General features: G+C 49.7%; 3 protein-coding genes across 3 annotated transcripts; 1 reads left to right on the top strand and 2 right to left on the bottom strand.

The window, feature by feature from the left end:
- Positions 1-1,324: 1,324 nt before the first annotated feature.
- P170DRAFT_473751 (uncharacterized protein) lies at positions 1,325-1,622 on the top strand (the record flags this gene model as incomplete). Its single annotated transcript, XM_024853077.1, has 2 exons — positions 1,325-1,352; positions 1,420-1,622. The coding sequence occupies 2 exons, from the start codon at positions 1,325-1,327 to the stop codon at positions 1,620-1,622; spliced, it is 231 nt and encodes a 76-aa protein (XP_024705479.1).
- Positions 1,623-2,345: 723 nt separating this feature from the next.
- Positions 2,346-9,629, bottom strand: P170DRAFT_454771 (uncharacterized protein; the record flags this gene model as incomplete). The annotated part of the gene is made up of 15 exons (XM_024851473.1): positions 2,346-3,104; positions 3,176-3,335; positions 3,388-3,467; positions 3,521-3,639; positions 3,690-3,794; positions 3,852-4,651; positions 4,708-5,395; positions 5,464-5,634; positions 5,698-5,860; positions 6,036-6,125; positions 6,612-8,142; positions 8,189-8,312; positions 8,361-8,444; positions 8,512-9,117; positions 9,396-9,629. The coding sequence occupies 15 exons, from the start codon at positions 9,627-9,629 to the stop codon at positions 2,633-2,635; spliced, it is 5,427 nt and encodes a 1,808-aa protein (XP_024705478.1). The 3' UTR covers positions 2,346-2,632.
- Positions 9,630-11,495: 1,866 nt separating this feature from the next.
- Positions 11,496-12,015, bottom strand: P170DRAFT_473747 (putative C2H2 finger domain protein; the record flags this gene model as incomplete). The annotated part of the gene is made up of 3 exons (XM_024853076.1): positions 11,496-11,610; positions 11,699-11,878; positions 11,975-12,015. 3 exons carry the CDS (start codon positions 12,013-12,015, stop codon positions 11,496-11,498), a joined length of 336 nt encoding a protein of 111 aa, XP_024705477.1.
- Positions 12,016-13,138: the final 1,123 nt, after the last annotated feature.

Genomic DNA, 13,138 nt, shown 5'->3' with positions numbered 1-13,138 from the left:
AGACCAGACAGGCCAGAGTGGATGATAATGGTTAATAGTCCAGAGAGTGGAGGCAGCTATTGCTCTAGTGACAATTTATTTCCATTTAGCCCGAACGGCCGGTGAATTCTATCAGGGCGCTAGTTGCCATGTGGTTTGCGTGCGTCAACCAGGTCGCCAGAGTATTTCGATCAGCACGGTTAGGAGTTTGGGGAGCCATCAGGTCCCGTCCTGATGTCCATGCGTTGCTCCCAGGATTTAAAAGAAAATCTCCGACGGGGTGGAGCAGGTCGTGGCGGTCCAGCAGTGACAAATGCCGGGCCGTCTTGACTCTTGCGCGAATCGAAAGACAATCAAGGTCGGCCTGAGTGCCTGAGTGCCTGCCTGCCTGCCTGCCTGAGGGGTCGACTGTCAGGGAACCCCTGGCTAAACCCCACATGGCTTAGCGCCGCCACCCCAGGCCTCCCACCGTCGCATCGCTTCCTTCTAGACTCTCGTCCTCTCGTCTGCTGTCTTTCCCACTTCTTCCCTTCCCTTCCCTGTTCTTTTTCGTCTCGTTCCACTTCCGTTTCTCTCGTTTGTTTTGGCTGGGGCTTTGCATCGCGCGTGTCTTTGTGATCCGAATTTAAATAAACAAAAAACAAAACCCCCCAAGGTCCGCAGTTCCCTGACTTATCCATCTCGTACTCCGTACACCTACCGACACCACGCACGGTGGCTTTCGGCGATTCGTCACATCTGCACCTACCCACATTCCTTTCTGTTCCCAGCCATTGCAGCCAACGCTCGTTCGCCATCATCCATAAGCCAATCATTTCAGCGACGGACTCCGGATCATTTCTTCCCTTATCGCTCTTTTCGGTCAACCAGTTCCCGTCGGTCTACTAGTCCTGCGCCCTCGTCCTTCGTTTTCCCCAGATTTAGTCTCGCTGTCTCCTTTCTCTCTTCTTTTCTTCTCAATTATTTCTTTTTCCTCTTCTCTCAAAAATAGAATATTATTCTCTTCACGACATTTGCTTGTCAATTGGTCTAGATTGCTTGGCTTCACTTGGTAAGTCCATGCCCCCCTCACCATCCTCGGGGGTGAAACCATGAGTGAGACATGGTTTATCGCACAAAACCATTACATTTCCCCCCCAAATGCTAACTTGGTTTGCAGACACCCCTAGCAATCGTTGATTCCAGTGATTTCTATGTCAATTACTGGTCGCATAGTCGCCATACCGAACCAACATCTTGGCTGAAACCCGCTTACACCCCCTCCACCGACCTAGCAAACTAGCGTTCGGACCGTTAAGGACGACTCGACTCAACACCTCGAGCATCTTCCCACTCAACAAACACCATGGGGTTCTTCGATAAACTACAAGCAAGTATGTATCCGACGGTTTGATTTATTAGATCGCTCGCGACTCGGCTGCTAATACTTTCTCTCCACAGAGATCGAGCTTTACCGACTTGAGCAGCGGTATGCTCGGCGCAAGCACCGCAGCACATTCTCGGGGGTCCAGTACGTCGACGGTGAATACGTGTACACCAACGGGTCGAACTCTTCGTCAGGAACCGTTTCCAAACACTCGACGGGCAGCCACTGGAAGTCTTCCACTTGGGGCTCTTCCGGAGGAGAATCGCGATGGCGGTAACGAACTCGCCTGACTCCGATCTGCTTTTGTTCTTGCATTTGACTTTATATCCTCGACTTCATGTCCCACGTGGAGGATGTCACGATACTTCCGACCATCATATGCTTTTGCTTCCGAATCATGGATCAGTGTTGATTTTCTAAACGGGAAAAGTTCATGATATCGTTTATCTTTTTTGGTTTCTTTCTTGGAGGGGCAAGACCCGGATGCAATTCGCCATGAGACAAATTGGAGTCGCCCTTGCTTCTTGCAGCATCGTGATCGGCAGCCCTTGATAACCTCGAGCATGTGTCTCGGGTAAGGAGCCTAACGTTATTGGACGCATAAACCATACGGTGCTCCGATTACCTTTTTAGCCCCTTGACACCGACTCTCGAGGCGCTTATCTCGGGTCCGTCATTTAAGGTGATCTCAATGACGCAACCATCCATTTATACGATCTATATTCGACTTTTTGTTTCATCTTCCGGCATGTTCAGCTCCCAGATATTCTTGTCTTCAGCTTCCGAGCGACAAAAAGCTTTGCTGGATCCATTTGATTTCTCTTCGTTTCTTTTGTATATTTGCGGGCATCAGCGAATTGTTTAAACTTTTCTTTTCTCTCTTCCCATCGCTCGAATGGCTACTTTCCCTGTACATATCTTTCAAGTTAAATGTTTTCGCCAAATACAGTGACGGATTACATAGTGACTTTACGTGAGGCAGGATCAAATCTCCATGGTGACCTATTTCGCGCAGATCTTCCATTCAGCATACAAGACTATGAAATCGTCTACTTCACATAATATACTTGTTGATGAATGGGTATACACCCTATACGTCTGATCCAGTCACAACCTCTACCTCTCCATATCTCCACCTCTTAGTTATATCGATCCTCTACCCCCGGACTTCTGTTCCTGTCCATGCTCCCATGTATGTATGTACTTCCCTCTTTCCTCTGACCACTTCAACTAGAAAGAAAAAGAAAAATGAAATAACCCAGCAAGAAGGGTAAAGGAAGGGCACAATCACCGTCTAAACTTCTTCCCCCCAATTCCCAACCTTCCCAGATTCGGCAAACTAGACTTATGCCGATGCGAACCACCCAGTATCGATCCTCCCCCTGGGGTCCCCTTCTGCGCGGCCTCTGAGCCACCCGCGTTAGCGCTTCCGCGACCTCCCTCACCACTAGCTCCGGCGCCGACAGCCCCGCCGGGCCCTCCGCGCGGTGCATCGGGGAGGGTTTTTTCCCTGTGGCGCTGGGCAGGGTCGTTGAGGGCGGCTGCCAGCGAGGGGTTCCCGAAGCCGGAGGGCCCGCCGTCAAGGTCGTAGGGACGTTGGGAGGCGCGTTGCGAGCGGCGGGCTTTTTCCTGCACGGATTTGAACTTGTCGAGGAGTTCGACCCAGCGGATGGACGAGTCTTCGCGCTTCAGGCGGCCGGTGGGGCGTTCGTAGGAGGCTGAGGAGGTGGAGGAGGAGGTGGATGAGGTCATGCTTGTTCTGTGAGGGTGGTTGGTTAGGGGTTGGGTTGGGTTGGGTTGTGGTTGGTTTGTTTGGGGGGAGGGACTTACAGTCGAGGACCGGTGTGGAGAAGACCGATGTTGCTGACGCTGTTGAGGCGGTTTTTCAAGGCTGCAAAGGCGGAGCTTTGTGGGAGGAGCATGAGGACTCCGTAGAGACATTTGTAAAGGTATGGATATTTTTCTGGCTCGAGGAGCTGGAGGCGAAGGTCTTGGATAGGTCTTAGTATTTGGTTTGGAGGAATCTGTTGGAGAGCACTCACATGTAAAAACGGGCGATTCCAATAATTGCACCAGTTTGTCAATTTGTATTAACATATTTACGGTCATTTCGAGTTCGGCGCTGGCGATTAGGTTAGCCATGAAGGTTTCCGGTTTCAAGGCACTTTTACACACAAGACTTGAAGAAGGTTATAGGCCTGTTCATAGGCTTGAGCCAGAAGACACAGGGAAAACGTGGAGACGGCGTTGTGACACCAGGATCTGAAAAGAGCCACGAAGAACATCTGACCCTCCTGTTCTTAATGTTAGCCTGAGGCGAAAAATCAATATGGGGAGAACGTGCCCTTGAATCTAGATTTCTGAGTCGTTTGCGAAGATCTGAAAGCTCAGGTGCAGTGATCAGATTGTTGTTCAGATTTTGAACCATGATACTGGCAAATTCAATATCCTATTACGCAAAGACATTAGCTATCGTGTTCAGCATAGTAGTCCATGTGGTACCAACCTCTTCTTTCTCCAGACAATCCGCTAGCGTTCGATATATACGCTCAGGGCTCAGGTTCATGCAAAGTTGCCGAATGATTAGATTGCCACGGACTTCAAGTAAGCCCCGATCGGTGGAAAAGAGCTGAAGTAGGTTGACCATAAACGATTTGAAATAGCTATCATCACTATTCCGTGATATTTGCGAGAGGAGCTGAAGATCCTTCGTGACAACTGCTTCGGCCGGGTCGGACAGTGTCTTGAGCAAAGCGGGAAAAGTCCCATCGTTGAATGCCACAACTTTCTTCGGGGCCTTGCGGTGCAGCATGATCAGCCAAGAGAGAGCAGCGACTCGGGTGGCTTCATTCTCATTGAGGAATTGAAGGGTGAGTGAGTTGACGGCCGCGGCGTAATCAAGGTCTGCTGGCGGGACTGGTGCCGGGGTCGATACGACGCTGCTTCGCGGCGTTTGTTCAGTCGAAGATTCTGGTTGAATGGACTGTTTCCTGGATTCGGCTGGTGATGTGTCGGTAAGCTTGCTGCTAGGAGTGGAGGCCCTCCTCTCGACAAATTCCTTACTCGTAGGCAACGCTTTCAAGCTAGATTGCTGGGGTTCGTCCGATGTGTCTTCTGACAAAGTGACAATGTATTCGAGCAAAGATGTGTTCACTCTGTTTGCGGCCTGCCGCACTTGATCCGAGCCACTAGACATTGCTGGAAGTACCTGTGTTAGAAGGCGTGGTACAAAAGGGAGGATGTCTTCGGGGCTGATTTCGAAAAAGTTGTCAATCCAACGAAGTGCGGTCAATTGCATCTCCTCGTCTGGAATCGTGGTCAGCCCAAGATCAATTCGCTTAATATGATAGATCATTTCTCACCAAAAGAAGTGTTGACGAACCCCACAAGAATCTCCAATATCCTTGCATGGTCAATTTGGACATCTTGCCCGGGGATCCAGTCGCCATCAACCTGCAAACCCTCCTCATCAATGGCAGATTCCGACTCGGAATCTTCCACAGCGTTCTCATTAATCTCCGGTTCAAGAGCAACGGTCTGCGTCGTCGTAGTGGTTGTGCTGGCGCTGTCACTCGTGGCCGATTGTCTGTTGTCGCTGCCTTGTCCTTTTCGGCTCTCCTCGATCCCCTTCTTGAGCCGTGCAATTCTCTTGATTTCCGAGAGAAACCGGTCGAGAAGGGCTTGAGTGGCGACATTAACATCTCTGTTGGTGTCGCCAAGAAATTTGATCAACCCGCCCAGGAATTCTGGCAGATAAGAAACAAGTTCTAAGTCCGGGATCGTATCCAAGAGTGTCAGCCAGGATACCAAGAACATGCGAGTGAACGCGCTGATAACGAAGATTCGTTCCTTCAGTAGAGGGATGAATTTCGGAAGCGAAAAGGCGGTTGGCAGATCGACATCCTCCACGCTGTCGGAGTCAAAATTTTGCTTCTCGGAAAGCTGTAGGATCGAGACGTAGGAGGCAGCAGATTCAGATACAATATCCTTGACCAGTCTATCAAGAAGTTCGGCGCCATTTTTGACGGAGAGTTCGGAGTCGGACGCTAACTGAAAATTATGTCTTAGCAACAAATGTGTCGGATAGGTTGTTGGCGGGTCGCAGTATGAACACTCACTTTACAGAGCGCATCGAATATCTCATTAAAGAACAGCAGGACCTCCCCCTTCGCAACCTTGGCGATGTTGTACATGCTTTCGCAAGCGTAATATCGGACGCGGGCATCCTGATCGGAGAAACATGCTAAGACCGGGGGTACGATTTCCTTCAGATAAGGCGCAACTCCCTCCTGGTATCCTTTTTTCAGCCCCGGTACTGGTGAGCGCTCGTTATGATTGACAGTTGAACTCACAGATCCGAGTGCGATGGAGGCCGCCGCCAACCCGATCAGGCCACCGTTTCTCGCATGCGGCTGGTGTACGGCGTAGGCGTAGTCATGGCAGAGCTGGTCGACGATTTTCTGGATCTCTTCATGTTCTCCCCTGAAGACGGCATCGCGGACGACTTTTTCAAGCCTATATGGAATCCAATCCAATTAGCAAGGGTCGGTGCCGAGGCCGATCTCTCCGCAGCCATCGATGGTCCCTTACTCCAAGGCCCCTTGTTTCCTCCGATCGTAAAGCTTGTCATTCAACAGGCGTTGAATTGAGTGATCCATCGCTCAGATCAACATAAATTGGAATGAGTCACGAGCACTGAGCCTCCGCTAGATAATAATGCTCATGGTGGGAAAGCGCTGTCCGGATGGGGCGGTGGGTCGAGCTCGTAGCTTCGTCGTAGCTATTCGCGAGCCATGGGCTTGGACGATTCGCACGCGATGAGAAACTGGTCGAAGACTTCCGTCAGCTGCTCGAGCCGCCTCAGCAAGTCGATGTGGGGAGTACTCACAGCAGGATGCGTTGGCAGCGTGGATGGTGCCTTAGCGGACGCGGTGTGACGTAGTGTCAGCAACCTCGACTTCGCCGCGGGATCAAGTCTGTCCCGGTCCGAAGATACTGTGTTCTACTTGATAACACCTTATCTTGGTCAGTCTACTGCAATGATAGAAAAACATAAAAATAATGATAATGGTAGACAAAGATCGTATATCCCTAAATCTATTCTACTTCTAATAGATCATGCGCAAAAAAATCACCATTCGCCATCATTTCATATCATTCCCGCAAAGGGCGCCAAGGTCAATTCTCAATCATAAAGATATCCCAAAAAAAATATTAGTATAAGGATGAAATAAACAAAATGCTCCACAATCAATGACTGATATACTGGAACACCGCGGACACATCTCGCTCCCCGGACTCCTGTCGCATGAGTAGATCTTGAATCTTGCTGAAGTGCCCCTTCTCGCCGTCATTCACAAAATGATTCCAAGAACTAGTATCACCGTAGAGCATGGCTGGTGCTTTGATAAACTGTGATCCATCCGGCTTGCATCGCTTGCATTTGAAAGTATCATGCGTGTCGCTCCGAGTCTCGGGCTTGAACTGGAACAGTTCACGAAGCGACTCTATAGAAAAGTGTCGTTCGACATCCTCGGCGGAATCCACGACGCAGGACGAGAGAGATTGTTTATGTGATTGACGCTGAAAAATCTTCTCCTCAATCGACCCGGTCGCGATAAAGCGGTAGACAAAACAATCTTTCTTCTGACCGTCTCGCCACACTCGTGCCAAAGCCTGCTGGTCGGCAGCTGGATTCCAATCAGGGTCAAACAGGACCAGGCGATTTGCGCCGATCAGGTTCAAACCGCACCCTCCAGCCTTACTGCTGAGCAGGAAGACAAACTCCTCTCCATTTGGGTTATTGAACTTGTCGACCAGTTTCTGCCGTTTATTCACGTTCATTGTACCGTCCAGTCGGAGGGACCCATAACCCCTTGACCTACACAGCTTCTCGAAGAGATCGAGCGTTTGTGTGTAGTTGCTAATGAGGACAATCTTATCGTTAGTATCCTGACGTATCCGTGCAAGCATTCTGTCCAAAACCATCATTTTTCCTGAATACCAAGACTTGATATCGCGGTCCCGTCCTCGTCCGTCGGGGGGAACATAGTCGTCGGGGAAGGCAAATTCGCAGCCTGGAAGATCATTGGAGAGATTGAGCAGGTCCGGATGGTTGCAAAGTTTTTTCAAAAGCCCAATTGCTTTCAAAGGTTGACTTCCTTTGCCCCTGAGCAAGCTTCTGATCTCTGGGCTCTGGATGAAGTGGTTGTATAGATCAAGTTGGAACTGCGACATGTTGCAGAAAACGACATGTTCGTACTTGATTGGCAAGTACTTCGACAAGATGTCATTTGTCCGGCGAATAATGAATTTGTTGACGATCCCAGACAGCTCCACCAGTCGCTCGTCGCCCTTCTTACGGTCTTCTTCCGTTCCTGCAGCGTCTCTGCCTTTGAGAATAGGCAATTCAAACTTTTTGCGAAATTCATTTTGCGACCCTAGCAAATCGGGATTGGCGAAATTCAGTAGCGCAAAGTATTCCGAAAGGTCATTTTGGATTGGAGTTCCGGAGAGGATCACGCGACGCTGCACATTCAAGCTATTAAGGGCAGTCCACGTCAGACTGTCCTTGTTTTTGAGTCGATGCCCTTCGTCGCACAAAAGAAGCCCAATTGGACTGTCTCTCAGTGTGTCGACGTATAAACGCAGTGTTTCGTACGACACTATGAGGACCGGTCTTACGACAGAGCGGCCTGAAGCAATGGCCCATTGCTTTATCTGACTAGTAAGCTCTGCCTTTGAAGCCTTACCATCAATGGCAAATGGTGTGGTTGCATCCTTTCCGAGCCATTTCCCTGAACCTGTCAGTAGAGGCCTCAACTCAACAGCAAAATTCCTTACCTAACTCATTGGCCCAGTTTCCTACCAAACTTGACGGACAGGCAATGATACATTTCTGAATAAGGGTCTTCCCGGCTTCTGGTGATTGCTTGAGCAATGTCCACATCAATGAAATACATTGAAGCTGTTACTGTCAGCTCTACTCTGGTCATAGAGATCAGAATAATCTTACCGTCTTTCCCAGTCCCATTCCATCTGCCATGATACAGCCATGTGCATTTGGATCAACCATTCCAGTCGTACAACGGTAAAGGAACTATGCGTGAATTGGATCAACCAGCTGTATCTCCAATTTGTATCAGGGTATCTTGAACAACCTTAACACCCTCTATTTGATGAGGTCGTAGTACTTTGGCCAGTCGTGGATCAATAACGACGGGAACTTTCGGGCGCTCTTCAACATCCTTCTTCAGTCCAAGGATGTCCGCCAAACTTTTATGTACCAATGGTTCATCCAATTTCGGTTTGTCTTCGGGTTGCGTTTCTTCTGCTTTCTTCGGTTCGGCGGGTCGGTCGGTATCGTCAACGGTCGGATCATACAAAACTATCGCAAACTCTCCACTAGGGTCATGCAGAGGCTTCACGACAAACGTTGCACCTTGTCGCATTCCCAACGTTGGTGCTGGTCGAGCGCTGTCGTAGTTGCCGGCCGACTTATTGATCAAAGGTATCTTGAAATTTTGCCTAAACACTGTCTCTTTGTCCTTGGCTTTGAAGACCGGGAATCTGTTCACGTCTCTGGTGGCAAGGGCCAGTCGGTCTTCGTTGGTGTACGGTTTCGAGCTGTCATCCTGGACACTTCCATCCGCGCCGGCGTAGTTCACTTTTCGTCGCTTCCTCGAGGGTTTCTCTGATGTTCTCGTTGGCGTAGCTGATCCGGGACATTTGAAAGGCTTCGCGAGACGGTCAATGGATACGGGCGTGTTGCTCTGTGGATACTTGGATGAGGGCGTGCTATCGCCACCGGCTGGGCGCGGTCGATACCTATACAAGAGATTCCAGATTAGCAATGGTCTTGCAAACAAGTTAGAGGGCGATTAAGTACATTGGCGCAGCCTTTCAGAAGTAACCCACTGCCGAATATTCCTCGATGAAGCAAGCCGTGGTCTGTTGTTGTCAGTAACTGCGGCAGTTATCGGCCGGCGACTTGATGATGACACACGCGTTGGTCCTCCTCCGGCGCGTTGCCTAAGGCTGCCTAATACACCAAAGTGTCGCGGGGGCACGTGACCTGCGTGGGATTGCCTCGGCGCCCCGCCTCTCCTAAAGCGGAGAACTTGGGTGGCAGCGATCGAAGGAACGACGGACTGGTATCTGCAGTTTCTCGAGGAAATTCGGGCCCATGTCGTCGGATTTCTGGGCTGGTTACCTTAGCGGTGCCATCGGTATTATCATTGGAAATCCGCTCGATCTCGTCAAGGTTCGACTTCAAGCAGGCCATGCAGGCAGAACTGCAAGTTCCCCGCACTCGCATGTGAGCCGCCTTGAGAATGCGCGCAATTTGGTGCGAGGTATGTTCATCATTCTGCTTTCACAAATGACTATTTCTAACGAGATTTCTAGGCGCTGCTGCTCCTATTCTTGGATATGGAGCCCTTAATGCCATCCTTTTTGTCGCATACAACCGGTCATTGAAGTGTCTGGATAACTCGGTCATTGATCCAACGAACCCCCAAACTACTTCCCTCTATAAGATATGGCTTGCCGGTGCTGCAGGTGGAGTCGCCAGCTGGACTGTGTCGTCTCCGACGGAGTTCATCAAATGCAGGGCGCAACTTGACACTCGGCCGGGAGTTTCCTCCTGGACTGTTGCGAAAGATATTCTTCAAACTCGTGGGTGGAGGGGTCTCTATTACGGAGGAGCGATCACTTGCGCCAGAGACTCCATTGGCTATGGTTTTTAGTATGCGCCAAATACTCCCAGTCTTCGTCAACATCTAACTGATTTGTGACTGCCAGCTTTTGGTCTTACGAATATTGCAAACGATTGATGACATCCGACGATGACGATGCTCGAGTTGCCGCACTGAAAGTACTTCTTTGTGGTGGGATAGCCGGAGTCGCCACGTGGGCATCGGTCTTCCCCTTGGATGTAATTAAGACAAGGTTACAAGCACAGACGATTGCAGTACATCCCGAAAATCGCCAATTACTGCCGCCACAGCATGGAAGACAGCCACTGAATTCGTTTCAGCTTTTTAGAGAGGTCTATCGGGCCGAGGGCTTAAAGGCCTTCTACCGTGGCTTAGGTATCTGCAGTATAAGAGCGTTTCTGGTAAATGCTGTCCAGGTGTGTTCTTCAAGCTCCATCGGTTCTATACCAGGTTTGCTAATCGGGTGGCCTAGTGGGCAACATACGAATGGCTTATGAAATATCTTAACATGTCGGTGACGCCGCCGCCTACTAACATCCTCGCTAAAGACGTCTAGAGTGTATAGAAAGAGAATTATTATGATGTAGAGTACAGTATACGATCTTTTTTTTTTTTTTTTTTTTTTTTTTTCGTCACGTCGCTGTACAGAGTACATAAAGCGTCTCTATGGGCCGGGTATCTAAACCTGTTTGAATATATATAGTCGAAAGTATGTCTATAGTGAAATTTGAGAACTTTCGAAATTGATCAGCATCCACGGACTTACCCATTCAAGTTCACAAGAGCTGCGATGTCAAAAACATATAGCTAGACTCAGCAAGACCATATGAAGTGGATTGTGAGAAATAATTGTTATGGATATCATCGGTGTTCACAACTACGGAAAGACACGGCCGAAAGAAAGACCAATGAGAAGGCAACCAAAACAAGCCTCCCCCTTACCCCGTATTCACCGGAGTTGATTACTCGGCTACCGCAGTAAAGAACAGTTGCCATAAAGTTTTGTATTATTGCAGCTTGTAAATAATTTTCGTCCTAATGGAGTAGGGGCCGATTGGGTGGGGGCCCTACTGTACAGCATTCCGAGAAGCGGCGCTTCGAACGGGTGACCGCAAGACGAAAACGGCGCATTCGGGGATTCGGCCCCTGCTTTCTGGCGGTTTTCGGCACTTGTGGTTTCACGTGCCCAACCATTTTTGCGCCGATCGCTGATTGGGCGACTGCACTTGTTTTTAGCCCAGCCAATCAAATCGCGTTCAAGTCAACGACGTCAAGGTTGTATATCGCGCCGAAAATTTTTACGTGAAGCCCGTCCATCGTCGCCAGCTTCCAAAGGGCCCTCCGAAAGATCATAGCAGAACCTGTTGCTTCGCATTGTAATCCATCACTTGTCGACTGCAGATGCCGGCCAATCGCATGCTACCCAGCCGATTTTATTCCTCCATGTCGACGACGGTCTCCTGCGAGCGCTGGCCGTTGTCGTGGCGCAAACCCACCGCGGCGTCGGCGAGCTTTTGGGTGTGAGGTTCTTCGCGTAGGATCTTAACTCTGTAAATGAACGGCAAATGCCTTGAGTCAGCGCAAATTCGCGAAATGGTGTTGGCGCAAAGGCGCCGCGACGCTGGAATCGACCGACCTTCTCTTGTGGTTCTTGCCCTTCCGGTGGGCGATCATGTTATGCTCGCTTTCAAACCATTTTGAACACTCGACGCAGTAATGCTTTCCTAGACCCGGGAGATCTTCCAGATCCTTGGTTTCTTTGTACTGCTCCAGATGCCTGGGAGATTCGATATCGCTGCGGACTTGGTCATAACCCCTGCATATTACCCTGCGTTAGTAGAGCAAGACAACGTCGATCGAACAATCATCATTGTTGCAGGTCATGGACGATAGGCAAAGAAGAGTGCAGTACCTAGTCAAGCGCTTCGTCTTGAGTCTTCTCACGGGCGCCATAATTATTTTTTAATCTTATTAATTATTTTTTTTTTTTTTTGTTTTCCGATGCCTGTACCAAAAACAGGTTGAATCCCCGGTTGATGAGAGTCGCAAAGGATTATCACCGATATACGGAACGAAACTAAAATCTTTAGCAGCGAGAGCGGGTCGCGCACGTCGAAATTTCCGTGTCTTTGTGCGAAGACAGAAATTCATGAAACAGGTTGGCTGTGATTGGCCTCCGCCGGGCGAGTCTTGGCGCCGGTCCACGGGGTTACGGTCGGCAGGCCTCGGCTCTGACTCGGCACTGTCCGCCATACCGCCACCTTTCCGTCCGTAATTTATGACGTTTCTACTCTTTTCGGCACGTTGCTCCGGACTAGGATTAACCAGTTGGGTTTCAGCTGAAATAATAGCAGTTGCTATGGCCGCGGCCGGACGTTGCAACCTGATTGCGCTTGTATTGTCAGTCAATTGTCATGCAAATTAAATCGTTGAAAAAAAAAACATTGGGTGTGTTTTCCGACGAAACAACTGAACAGCGCGTGTCTGCTGCTTTTTATTAGGGCGTTGGTGGACGACACGACCTTGATCAACCAAGGTAGTATTGGCTACGCATCCATGATGTCGTAGTCCGGATAATGGAGGATGTAATCATCTGCGTCTGATTCGTCACCCGTGCGCTACCCGTCTCACATGCGCCGGTCCACCGGACAGACTGGTATTCGTAATACGGAATTACTAAGTCACGGGAATGTCAATAATGGATATTATTGACTGGTGCTGGTCAAAGCGCATGAAGACAGGTAGACCATTCACAGCGAGGTGTTTTCGAATCGTCTGTCAGTCAAGAGGCGCCGAGGAAGAGCCTTATGGGTCGGTCAACCAGAATAGCATCGTAAATCGGTAACCTAGGTCCTCCGAGAAAAAAATCTAGCCCTGTGAAAGGAGTAAGGAAGGGGGAATGTGCGGGTTGCCCAGCCACTTCCTTGTCTCCGGTCGCATGCTAGCGGGCCCGAATGCGTACGGCGGTATTGTCACGAGCGGTTACGGGTCCTCGTCGCCGGTTCAGTAACCCAAAGATTTCTTTCCCACTCTAAAAAACACCAAAGCTTCCTTTTATCTACTCCATTCTCCCTTG

This window comes from Aspergillus steynii (genome assembly GCF_002849105.1).
Source record: "Aspergillus steynii IBT 23096 chromosome Unknown P170scaffold_3, whole genome shotgun sequence".
Lineage (NCBI taxonomy): Eukaryota > Fungi > Ascomycota > Eurotiomycetes > Eurotiales > Aspergillaceae > Aspergillus > Aspergillus steynii.
Note: the sequence above shows the minus strand (reverse complement) of the source record. Positions and strands in the feature narration are given on the sequence as shown.